The 13,266-nt window shown below is 37.5% G+C and overlaps 1 protein-coding gene and 1 pseudogene across 2 annotated transcripts; one reads left to right on the forward strand and one right to left on the reverse strand.

Annotated features, from left to right (window-relative positions):
• Positions 1-1,005: 1,005 nt before the first annotated feature.
• LOC110711586 lies at positions 1,006-2,334 on the reverse strand (annotated as a pseudogene).
• Positions 2,335-4,423: 2,089 nt separating this feature from the next.
• On the forward strand, positions 4,424-12,310 carry LOC110711784 (putative E3 ubiquitin-protein ligase RF298). Of its 2 annotated transcripts, none has more exons than XM_021890207.1 (3): positions 4,424-4,618; positions 5,194-7,336; positions 10,743-11,583. In XM_021890207.1, exons 2-3 carry the CDS (start codon positions 5,198-5,200, stop codon positions 10,767-10,769), a joined length of 2,166 nt encoding a protein of 721 aa, XP_021745899.1. In that variant the 5' UTR covers positions 4,424-4,618; positions 5,194-5,197; the 3' UTR covers positions 10,770-11,583. The 2 variants fall into 2 exon arrangements, with proteins under 2 accessions (XP_021745899.1, XP_021745898.1); XM_021890206.1 differs by lacking the exon at positions 10,743-11,583 and adding an exon at positions 11,590-12,310 and having other exon boundaries at positions 4,428-4,618.
• Positions 12,311-13,266: the final 956 nt, after the last annotated feature.

Raw genomic sequence — 13,266 nt, forward strand, 5'->3', positions numbered from 1 at the left:
GATGAATCACATATGGAATAGACCCTCATCCAAAAAATCAAGTGGGAGTATGTAATTTAGCAAAGGGAAAAACATTTTCATCAAACATAACATGTCGGCTTATTATGATCTTATTAGAAGATAAATCATAGCATTTGTAACCCCTATGATTCGGTGGATACCCTAAAAAGACACAAGGTGTAGAATGAGGTTGAAGCTTATTGATAGAGGTTGACGAAAATAAGGGGTAACATAAACACCCAAAGACACGTAAATGAGAGTAAAATGGTTCCCTTTGGTAAAGAATTTGGAGAGGAGACTTGTATTTTAACAATTTACTCAGAAGGATATTGTGAAGATAAGTTGCCATTTGCAATGCATGGTGCCAAAAAGATGGCGGTAGAGATGCATGAGCAAGTAAGGTGCAAATAATATTAATCAATGATCTAATTTTTCTCTTAGCCTTTCCATTTTGTGAAGATGTATGGGGACACAAAAGACGAAAAGACATGCCATTAGACTCACACAAAGCCCCAAAAGATCTGCTATCATACTCCCTCCCATTGTCACATTGAATGGTCTTAATAGGGCGTTCAAATTGGTTGCGAATAAATGCTTGGAAATTTTTTACTTTACCAAAACATCCGATCCGACTTTTTGGCTATAGGAAAAGTCCACAAAAACTTAGAATAATCATCCAATAAAAGCATATAATATCGATGACCCAAAGAACTTAAAACAGGAGATGACCATAGATCACTATGAATAATATCAAACGGCATAGAAGTAATAGAATTAGAGGAAAGAAAAGGCAACTTAACATGTTTTCCGAGTACACAAGAATGACAAATACTAGAGCTAGAAGTATGATTACATTCAATGCTTTTATTACTACGAAGAGTTTTTAAAATAGACGATCTCGGATGTCCCAAACAATCATGCCAAAGAGAAGAAGCTAAAGCTGTAAAGGTCGATGGAGTAGAATTTGAGATGGTGGTAGTGAGTGGATATAGGTCTCCTTGGCTATCACATCTCATTATTGGCATCCCCATCCGATAATCCTTCACAGAAAAACCATAAGGGTCAAACTCAACAGACACACAATTATCAGTTGTAAATTTCCAACCGAAATTAGATTCTTAATGAGTTTGGGGGCATGAAGAACATTAGAAAGGGACAAAGGTGGGTTTGGAGAAGGTAAAGTAGTATGACCACAACCACGAATTGGAATCGTATGACCATTACCAACAACAATACCATTACGATGATTGCTCAAATTAAAATAAGACCAGAGATTGCCGTTGGAGGAAGTCATGTGAGAAGTTGCACCGGTATCCATATACCACGAGGGATCGGGTTAACTCAAGGTCATGGTGTGCATAGCCGATTTAATATCCGTTGGAGCATAGGACATGGGCTGCGGAGAAGCTGCATAGGCTTGTTATGGGTGTGGGCCGAGAATGCCTGACTGCTGCTGCTGCTTCATTGGGCCTTGTGGGCGAGCCCATCCTTGATTTGGGTATGGACAAGGAGGGGCTGCCCACTGAGGAACCCACCCCCAAGGAGAGTATGCTTGCTGCCATGGGGGAGGGGCGGATCAGCCCTGTTGCTACTGATGACCCTAAGTGCCGCGACCTACCCCGCCTGAGTTCTAGCCACCACCGATACCTGACCCCCGGCCACCACTGTTGCCTTGATTCCGACCACCTGACTTCTTTTGATTTTTATTTTTGCCACGAGCCCCAGAACTGTCATACCCAGCTTTCGAATCTTGTGAAGACGCCACCATGGCTGACGCCGTTGCCGCTCGTTTTTCCAAGCCTGCCTCCTCCAAGGTAAGCATGGAGCGGACTTGGTAAAATTGAGGTAGAGGATTGCTCTGTCTGATCAGTGTAGCGATGCCGTTGTACGATTCCGTGAGACCAAAAACTAATTGAAGTACAAGGTGGTTGTTGTCCACCGGTGCTCCCACATTCTTCATCTGATCGGAAAGGCTCTTGAGCCTTTGACAGTATGCCAAGGCGTTAGGGAAGTCCTCCATCTTCGTGTTGGAGAAATCATGTTCAAGAGTTACAGCACAGGAGTTTGGTTGTCTTAGAATATTTCACGCAACCTATTCCAAGCCTCCATTGCCGTTGAATCAGGTTCAATGATAGTATGCAAAAGGTCATGAGAAATGGTGGAATAAATCCACGAGAGAACAGTTGCATCTAGAGTCGACCAAAGCTCCTTGTCCTCGTCGGTAGAAGGCATGGCAACCTTCTTCTTCGGAGCAATAATATGGTTGAGAACCTTGTGTGAACGAGCGTGAACCTTGAATAGCTCCGCCCACGTGGAGTATTGAACATTCTCCATCTCAAGGTGATGGGAATGCTGTTTTTGATGTTAGAAACAGTCATGGCCGGATGAATGGGAGTCTTGTTGTTCGACATGGCTGCTAATCACAGAGAAAAGAAGAAAAGAGAAGAAGAGAAAAAGGGGCGGAACAACTAGGGTGCAGCGGAAGAAATACCCTAGATTGTTGATACCATGAAGGAATTGTATTCTGTGAGTCTTTCTCATTGCTTAGCAGGATATATATACAATATACAAGAGATATCAAATCCCCTAATCTAGGCTACAAACAAGGAAACTAATTATACACTTTGACTAATCATAATATTACATATATATCTTAACAATTAGCTGCCCTGGGGGTGTGACCCGGGAAAGCCCCTCCGATGCTTAAGTCAGCAAACGTACTTTAAGAGAGAGAAAGTAGAGAGAGTGTACTTTAAGGAGAGAGAGAAAGTATAGAGAGAAGGAGAGAGAATTAGCAAAAGTTATCATCATTAATCATTTGAGAGCTATTTATAGATGTACTTTCAGGTGGCAAAGTTGTACTTTAGTTGACAGATGGGTGGTGGTAAATTTGTATATTATGATGATTAATGGTGGGTTGGATCATAGAGGGGTATTTTCGTCATTTTAGGTGATTGGGCTTAGGACATGGACTAGGCCCAAACATTTAGAATAAATAACATAATAATAAGACATGATTCATATCAATCGTGTGAGAAAATGTCGACTTTCTATCAACAATTAGAATTGGACCAATTTTTTTTTTTTTTTTAAAGGCAAACAAATTCTTGTAATATTCTTTGATAAGAATATAAAGACATATTTTTGAGATTTAAAGAATGAATTCAAAGCGCATCTAACTTATACCACTCATTTTGAGGTATAACATGATAAAAGCTAGCAATATGCAGGAAGAATGAGAGTTTTAGGACTTACCATATTGCTTATAGGCAACATCAAAAGGTTGTTTGGAATTAATAAATCATAAAATAAACTCTTATTGAATTTATGATTGAAAAAAAATCAAAGAGCCACAAAACTACAAATTAAAAGCCCCAAAACAAACTAATTACATTATTCATTCTCCAAGTGGGGTTTTCTAGATTTGAGTATCAAGGGATAATTGTTAGCGATTCTTTAATATTATATGTGATTAATTCCAATTAGTCTTAACTAAACACTTATGAAAAATTAATTTGGGGTCAAACAGATATAAACTTATATAACAATCTTCAAACACCATCATCATACTGTGGTTGCACGACTAACTCATACATCAAGCTCGGACTATTTCTTAATATTATCACTAATTGGTTAAGTAATTTGCTTACTAACTATAAGTTACTCATGTTCAACTTAATTAAGCTTTCGCTTACACCATATCCACCAAAGAGAGAGAATTTTGGTTCACATTCATGATGACCTAACATATTTTGGCTTTATAAAAATCAATCAATGCTAGTCACTTGATGATACTTTCACACAAACGAGAGTACAATCTGATTAAGCCTTTGCTTACACTATATCATTCAAATTGGAACATGTATTCAAGCTTTTATATAAATCAATTATTAAAATGTAAGAACCACAACAATGATTGTGGGCTATGTTAATCATGCCTTGTGTCGAGGTCATGTACTATGGGGTTGGCTAGGCTAGCTTAACTTACACCCCTAACCGTTAGCTACATGCATGTTATGCTAAAAATTTCCAAATGATGAGTTAGCATGACTTGAGCTATGCAACCATATCATGGTTGCGTGCCTAAACCAAATCTCACTTGTTATAGCATGTTTTGTCATGTTGAGCATTGTCATTAAAAAAAAAAAAAAAAAACCAGCACACAGAAAAACGTGTCATCACTAACATGTCATGCCTAACTCATGTCTACGTTACTTTTTTTATGGCTAACCGACCCTATATATCTTTAATAAGCCATTTTCACGCATCGAAATCATAATAAATTACTAATACATTTTATACACATGGATAGGACTTCCAAGGATTAAACTTTAAGGAAATAAATCATAAAGATTAAGGGAAAAAATCACAAATTTTATTTTTATGGGCAAAATTAGGAGAAGGGAAAGAGCATTAACATTAACATTATTACATTAACATTGACAATAACAATATAGGAAGAGGGGTCCTTTTGCTAAGCTCTCAAGTCTCGATACTTTGTTCCTTCGCCACCAAAAACCTTTTGGTTTTGCGGTCCTCAATCACACCACCACCACCACCAATAACCACCAAAACTTTGCTCAATCTATTCGTCAATCAGCTGCGTCATTTTGATCTGGTAGTGAAGTTGATCCCTACACTTTTGCTATTTTTCTCTGTAATCAATAGGGTTCTTTCGTTTTCTTGTTGTTTGATTGATTTTGATGCTTTTTTCTTTGTTGGGTTAGAATTGGAATTGCTAAGATTCCTTTTTTTTTTTTTTTTTTTTTTTTGTATTTGATGTTAATTGGTTAATCAGCTTCTTTAATCAGTTGAAATTCGAGCATCATCAATTAGTTTGATTTTCTTGGGAATAAAGATTGACTCTTTGTAATTTTTGTTGTTATTTTATTGGAAGATCGATTAAATTGATTGTTTTATTAGTGATTACTGATAGATTTTTTAATTGATGATGTTTGGTATCTGGAAATTGAAGTGATTCTATTGATGAAAATGGGTTGATTTTTATTTTTATTTATTTTGGTTGCTTTGGAATGATTTTACATTTGCTTATTTAAGTGGGATTGTTGGATAAAGTGTATTAGAGTGTAATTTGATTGTTAGGGATTGGTTTGGACCAATTGGTGGGATAAAATGATAAAATCTGATGAAATGTACTTGTTTGTGGTATATGGTGGTTGTGTTAATTGGCAGCTGAATGATGGCATCAATGGTAGCGAAAGCGAGTACTAGTAGTTGTAGTCAATTATCACCATTGTCTATTCAAGAGAAAGGAAGTAGGAATAAGCGGAAATTTCGGGCTGATCCACCTACAAGTGACCCTCATAAGGTCTCTCCCTCAACTACAAATGATGGGACGAGTTATGAATTCTCAGCTGAGAAATTTGAGATGGCAGCTAGTCATGCACATCCGCCTAGCCCTTGTGATGTTTGTGGCGTATGTCAGGACCGTTCGGATAATTTAAAACTTGACCTTGGATTATCAAGTGCTTCTTTGGGGGGTTCGTCTGAGGTGGGTTCTAGTCATCCTAGAGAGGAAGAGGAACATGACGACTTCCAAGATGCGGATTGGAGTGATCTTACTGAAACTCAGCTGGAGGAGCTTGTTTTGAGCAATCTTGATACTATATTTAAGAGTGCAATTAAGAAAATAGTTGCTTTTGGATACACCGAAGCCGTTGCCACAAGGGCTGTTTTGAGGTCTGGTCTTTGTTACGGGTCTAAGGATACTGTATCAAATATCGTGGACAACGCTTTGGTATTTCTTAGGAATGGGCAAGATATAAGTCCTTTAAGGGAGCATTGTTTCGAGGATCTGCAGCAGCTGGAGAAGTATGTATTGGCAGAATTGGTATGTGTACTCCAAGAGGTTAGACCTTTCTTCAGCACTGGAGATGCAATGTGGTGTTTGCTAATATGTGACATGAATGTGTCACATGCCTGTGCCATGGATAGTGACCCCTTAAGTAGCTTGATAAGTGAAGGATCTCCAAATGACAGTTCAACCAATCCCCCTCATTCCCATTTGAAAGCCGAGTCCAAAAGTGTAGAAATGAGTCTTCCTAGTCCCTCTAAAGCAGTTCCAAGCAATGTAAATCACACTGGCAAGCACAAAGTTGCTGGAGTTCCTAATCTCACCAAACCAAAGAATACCAACGTTCCGAAAGGAACAACTTCAGCAAAAGAGCGTTCAACTTCCTCACAATCTAATTCCATAGATAAGCCTTTCAGTGCTATAGGTATATCACATACTCTTTCCCCGGAAGAAAAATCTGTGTCAAGCAGGAAGACACATTCTGGCAATTCAAAGAGAGAATCTATCCTTCGGCAAAAATCTATTCATCTAGAGAAAAGCTGCAGGTCCTTTGGGGCAAAAGGGTCTTTTAGAACGGCAAAGTTCAGTGGTTACATCTTGGATAAAAGAATCAGACCCACGTCTGATTCGGCTACCCTTAACATGAAGAGTGCCTCCTTGAAGATAAGCAAAGCAATGGCAATGGGATTGGAATTGGCACATGAAAATGGAAGCCTCAGTTTTTCAGCCTGTTCTACAATTTCCTCCTCTTCACCTTCATTTACTGTAGAAGCCCGAAGTACCGTGTCCTCATCACCTGAGACGGATCATACTTCAGCGACATCAGTGGCCAAAACCAAGCCTGATGTGTCAGCTGCTGATACTGAACTTTCTCTTTCACTACCAGCAAAAAGTAATCCTCCTCAAGTGAATCAAAGCTATAATAGTGAGGCTTCTATCCCTAGTGCTGCTGATATACCCTATGATAAGTCTCTAGCTCAGTGGGTACCTCAGGATAAAATAGATGAGGTAATTATGAAGTTGGTGCCTAGGATTAGGGAATTACAACATCAACTTCAGGAATGGACAGAGTGGGCAAACCAAAAGGTAATGCAGGCTGCCCGGAGGCTGAGTAAGGACAAAGCTGAGCTCAAAAATTTGAGGCAAGAAAAAGAGGAAGTGGAACGTCTCAAAAAGGAGAAACAAAGTTTAGAGGAGAACACCATGAAGAAGCTTTCTGAGATGGAGAATGCATTGGGTAAGGCTAGTGAAAAGGTTGACCTAGCAAATGCTGCTGTACGAAGACTCAAGGTGGAGAACGCATCACTCAGGCAGGAAATGGAAGATGCCAAGGTACGTGCAGTTGAGTCTGCTGCAAGTTGTCAGGAGGTCTCAAAGCGAGAGAAGAAGACATTGATAAAGTTTCAGACGTGGGAAAAGCAGAAGAGTATTTTCCAGGAGGAGCTTGCAACCGAGACACGTAAGTTGTCTCAGCTACAGCAGGAACTCGAACAAGCTAAAGATCTCTATAACCAGCTTGAGGTATGTTTGTTTACATTGTTTGATTTCTGCATTTTGTTTTTCTTTCTTCTCTTTTGTGTGAGTAAAAGAATTTCTGGCAAATGCTAGCTCAGTGGCTCATTTCTTCTAATACTATAAAACATTCTGGATGAGAATAAGTTGGTGGATTCTGGAAGTTCATGTGATTGCCAATGAGCACAAATACTGAAAAACTATTTCATGCTTTGATGTACAACACTAGTTCAAAAGGTTGACCATTTAGGAATTAGGGATCCCTGCTTATATTTCACTCCTGAATCATTTAGTTGACTAGTTCACCCTTTCTCTTCTCTGGAAAATTTGTCATGTTACACTTTCTAACTTATGAGCTATACTACTAATATCCATGAAGGGAAAAAATCAATAGGTAAACAAAATTTAGAAGCTGAGGTAAATCTAACTTCAGTATGACTAACAGTAGATAATTATCTCTTCTTTATAGTTCAAGGTCAATATTACATATATACATGTTAGAAGTTGTGTGCCTGCAGCTTGACTAGGTAAGATGAGTGAACATGGCTTTTGGCATTCTTATCTGGGTAGTAAATTACCAATTCTAGCTTTAGCTGCTGCAGTAATAACTGGTATTCAGTTTTTCTTCCTGCCATAACCAAGCCAGCTCCTTGAGTTCAATCTGACATTTGCATTGGAGTTTTCTTTTTCGTTCTTCTATTTGTTTCCCCTCTCCCCAACACGTTTAAGCGATAGATCCATTTAAATTGAATTCTTGTTTCCATCCTTTTGAAAGTTGTGTTTTAGGCCTCTACATATATCTAGTTTGCGCTTAGGCTTTAAAGAAATCAAGGAAAGGTAATTGTTTGAAACTTTCTCACACTTTGATACCTTTTGATGGTAACCGTCACTAATTCCATATCTAGGCCTACTCTACCTGGTTCATTAACGATTTTCCGTCATTTTTTTTCCAGATCTGTCTCATTTATTTTCAAAACAGCCAAAAACTCCTCTCAAGATCCAATGCATCTCTCACTCAGTTTTCATTATAAATTAATATTTAAGCATTTTGAAATTTTGATCAACTAGGTTTACAACAGGAATTATCATTCCTTGTTAACTATTTCAGGTTAAATGTTTTAATTTTTGGAAACATTATTCTGAATTAGGTTTATATAACTGAGGAATATAGTTAAAAGTATCCAAAGGGTTTTGAATTTGATGTAGGCGGGCTCTTTTCACTTATTTTCATAGTTCAGATAAAACCCATGCTTTAGTCTTTCAGTTTGTGTCTCTTCTTTTTTTTTTTTTTTTGGTTGTTACAAACAATAAATTAAACATTGGATGCATAATTAATCAATTAATCAACCAATTCCAGCAAGGAAAGTCAAATTTAAAAAGTTAGGGGACAGGAGGAAGGTAAGGTACTTTAGTCATATTATGTTCATTAAAATGGGAGTAGGAAATGTGGGCCCTGTAGGCAAAAGGTATAACAAAAATCATCGAAAAGGTTGTTAGATTTTAAGAAAAACATAAATTTAGTAGTTATATATAAAAAAAAAGGAAAAAAAAAACCATGTTTCTAAGAGTGGAACAGTTGCAAGTAGTTGCTCACAGATTTTACTTAAAAAAACCTCCAATATCCAACTATAGCAATATCCTCCTTCTATGCCATCTGTCTTCTCCTAGTTTCAGGCTTTCAGCTTGGAGTAAGTATGCCTCGCTTGCTTTATAAAAATATTATTGGAAAATCTTGTCTTTATCTTCCTGTTCAACTGGTCAAATTTTATGTATACTAGTGATAACCATGGCCCTCTAGGAGGCGTACTGTGTGGGGAAGATCATTAATCCTGATGTTGGAAGGTTATGAGTTTGCATGGATCAAGCCTTTAAGCATATAGGTCATTTTGTCTCTTGTTATCTATTCTTTCTATCTGCTCAAGGTTTTGAAATTATGAGTTTTAAATTGCAGCCCTGCTGAGTCTCTTGTAAGAGCATTTGTTGAAACTGATATTGAATTTAGAAGTGCACTGGATTCCCAAGTCCTAGTAACTAACAGATAATTTGGCCAAAATATTATAAAAGCTTATAATACTGAGTTATGAACTACCTCAATCTTGAAATTTTGGCAGTGGATAATGAAGTTTCAATGCAGATATCTCACTATTTCGGTTCAAAACCGCATTTATGTCTCATAATCTTATTTACATTATGTGATTGTTTGTTAGGACTTTTATGAAAATGTTTGCAAAGGAAGCTTTTAAATCTGATTCTGAAATGTTGATGAGCTATGTTTATTAGGACTTCATTTGACCTCAAGTACTTAACATGGGTTTGGACATCTGACACTTCATTTCTGACCAATCATGGAAAATTTTCATGATTGGCTGCACTTGGATACATACCCATGCTATAGTTACATAGCTTGTAAGTGGTCCTAAAGGAAGCTGATCATTCTGGTGGTCTGCCCCGTAAAGATTAGAAAATATTTGTGGCATTTTAGAACATCCATTCATTTTGAAAGAAAGGTAGCCGTATGAAAACTTGTTCTCAAATATAGTTCAGTAGTCTTTAGAAATCTCTACATATTCGCTGTTGATTACATTCATCTCTGAATAAAAGTTTCTATAGTGTCTTTATATTCTTAAATCACCTACAGAGGCAGTCCACACAGAAGGTATCACTCTGAAGGTTGTTGTAATTGTCAAGTATAACTGAACATTTATGCCAATGGCATAAATATTTGCGTTTACTGCTTCCTCCTATTTCAAAAAAAGAAAGTGTAATGTATTCTTTTGTGGTATTTGTTGCATCTCCGTGATTACTATGAACTATCTTGAATGAAGCCAAAGAAGTATATATTAAATAGAATGGCAGTTATAATTTGATCTTATGCTGTTCTGCACTATTACTTGGTCTGTATTATTGTTTAAATGGCTATAGCCTATAGGTCAATAAGTTAGATTCTCTCCCATTATTGAGGTCTGGAGTTCTGAATAGGCTAGCAGTATTCACTAAGACAAAAAAAATGGATACAGATACTAATGCTTGCTTATCATCTTGTGAGTTGATTTACGTACTGTGCACACATGTTACTAGAAACGAATAATGTTATGGGTAAAGATCTCGATACAGCATTGCTTCTAGAAGAATAACAATGATTGCTTTGGCCTTTTTCTTAGGCTACACATATTTTAATAAATCTATGGATGCTGCGTATCAATACAAGTATGATATTGTATATTGGATGAGTTTAAGGTTTCCCTTGTATAGTTGTATCTTTCATCTGTATTAGCAATTCATCTATTCTTTATTAGAACTGTATAAGTATATGCATTTCCTTTAATAGGGTATCACCCAATGAGTTGTAACTTAAAAATCAGCAATTCAATCCTTTGTTGCTAGGGTATCACCCAATGAGTTGTAACTTGTGCAGGTCGCTGTTAAAAATCAGCAATTCTAATTAGAAAATCTGTGCCTGGGAGCATTATTACCCAACCCCTTTCCCTCTGCAAACCACATTCTGGAACATGCAAACTGCAATATGGTTACCTTGGGTTCCAGTTCTTTGTCGTCCAGTCCAACAAGCTGCTACATACACTTCCATACTTATTCCTAGCTCCTAAAGGCATGATGTTGCTTGTGACACTCTGAAATCATTCCTATTGCTTACGCTTTGTAAGAGTTTTTCTGGTTCTGTATCCTAAAAGTTGGTTAAGCTTTATAGATCTTCAGATTAGTGTAACAAAGTTGATGTAATCAATTCATCATGACACTTGGCAGATGCATTTGTCATCTAATAATCAGTGCAATCTATGTGCGCAAGTTTCTTTGTTGTCATCATTAGCAGCTTCATGCTCTTGTTGGGCTCCATTATCCCCCTCACATTCTTTGTTATGGAAGTGCGCTTACGTCTAGAAGAATAGACATGTCCCTGCTTCTTGACTTCATTCTGTCAGCATATGTTTAAGAAGTTTGCAGCTCTTGGAGGATCTGTGTGATTGTAAATACCTAGTCTTAGATTTGATTAGTATTTTACTGGTGAAATTTGAAGCCTTTGGGTTTCAGATCTTGTTCAGATTTACGTTTCTAAGGACTTGCTTCGTAAATGGACAAACACAAAAGGAATCTTTCAGTACATCATCATCTGGAGAAGTCAACAATCATAGTATACGTCGATATGTTCTCTGTTGCTTAAAATCTCTTGTTTTATACTTCACTGTATCATTATTTTTACCTTGAGCTTTCTGAATTCTGATAGCCCGAGTGTACAATATTTACAGGCTCGGTGGAAGCAGGAAGAGAAGGCAAAGGAAGAATTACTCGCTCAAGCAAACTCAATTAAAAAAGAAAGAGAACAGCTCGAGGCATCTGCAAAATCTAAAGAGGATGCCATAAAACTGAAATCAGAAGCTAATCTTCAGAAGTATAAAGGAGATATCCAAAAGCTTGAGAAGGAAATTTCTCAGTTGAGACTGAAGACCGACTCATCAAAGATAGCAGCTATGAAGAGAGGCATTGATGGAAACTTTGCAAGCAGGCTCACAGATGCCCAAAGTGCACCTGCCGCTAAAGAATCCAGGGACACACACAAGTCTAGAATTGCAAACGGGTTTCAAGAATGTACTGCTGTTGGAGGGGTAAAACGAGAAAGGGAGTGTGTGATGTGCCTCTCAGAAGAGATGTCTGTAGTTTTTCTTCCCTGTGCTCATCAGGTGGTTTGCAAAATGTGCAATGAGCTCCATGAGAAGCAAGGCATGAACGATTGCCCTTCGTGTAGGAGCCTCATATCTAGGCGCATCTGCGTACGTTTTGCTCACCCTTAACTGCTATACTTCTCCATGAATATAGAGCTCATGAGTGTTTTGAATAACGGAGACAAGATGTTTTGAATAAATACACAACATTTTGAACCATCGAGTTCAGAAAGCTTATACCAGTACTCCATACAGCCTTGCATAATGAAATGAAAGGGTCCATTATACTCCGTATTATTGATGATTATACCGTGTCCACAACTAGTTTCAGTCTATATTGATGCTTGCTTCCCCTTCTATTTTCGGAATATTGAGGTGAGGTGCTTTGTTTATATGTTCCTTCAGTCAAATTTGTCATCCAGTTTTTTAACTGTCGGATTTGAAGGCGATACCGATTTGTGTAAATTTAACGTGAGAAATCATAAGCTACCCTCAAAAAAGTTGATGTCATATCTAAAGTGGCGCTTCTGCTTTCCGGTTATCCTATAATCTCGTCATACCTTTTTCACCCCTAGTTTGACAAGAAAAACAGTACTCCCTCCGTTCCTATGTGTTGGTTGTGTTTTGGAATTTGAGAGAAAAATAGTCAAATCGGAACCAACAGAAAGGAATGGAAAGAGTTTAGAACTAATTTTACGATATCCTAAAATTTGAAAGTTAAATGGTCTCAGTACTAAAACATCCTATTTACTCAGTATCATGCGTGGATCTTTACTCTCCCTGTTTCAGTGAAGGCTTTGGACAATAAAGTAGCTATGCTTTAGTAAAAACAATTCTTACCAAGAAATAGCCCAGTATTGTAAGAAATACTTAAATTAATCTACAATGAATGTCTTTTTCAACTTCTTGAGCCAGAAAGAACTAGAAAAAAGACGCACTACATTTAAAGGTGTCAAAAACTAAATTGACCGACCTAACTTGATTCAACCCGTCTCGAAAAAAACCTGATTTAGATTTTGACTCGTATAGACACAATTAGTTAGCATGACACAACTTCGAAATAGACCCAACCCAACCTGACCCGACCCAGGTACCTGAATTTACACCTCTGTCTACATCAGCCTGGTTTAGTTGTCATCCCCTGGTTTAGTTGTTATATTGCTAGTTTAAGACTTTAGTTAAACGGAATGCGGAAATGCTTTTGAAGTTCATAGAGAGGGAGTAGGTCTCATGAATATATCATTCTTCCAGTTTATGCTTTAT

The sequence above is a fragment of the Chenopodium quinoa genome, unplaced genomic scaffold (assembly GCF_001683475.1).
Source record: "Chenopodium quinoa cultivar QQ74 unplaced genomic scaffold, ASM168347v1, whole genome shotgun sequence".
In the NCBI taxonomy this organism is placed as follows: Eukaryota; Viridiplantae; Streptophyta; class Magnoliopsida; order Caryophyllales; family Amaranthaceae; genus Chenopodium; species Chenopodium quinoa.

Bases quoted from the DNA above. Each gene is read 5' to 3' on its own strand.
- LOC110711784 (XM_021890206.1), top strand. From the start codon at position 5,198: ATGATGGCATCAATGGTAGCGAAAGCGAGTACTAGTAGTTGTAGTCAA. The intron at 7,337-11,589 runs GTATGTTTGTTT...CAATATTTACAG, and splicing joins ATCTCTATAACCAGCTTGAG to GCTCGGTGGAAGCAGGAAGA.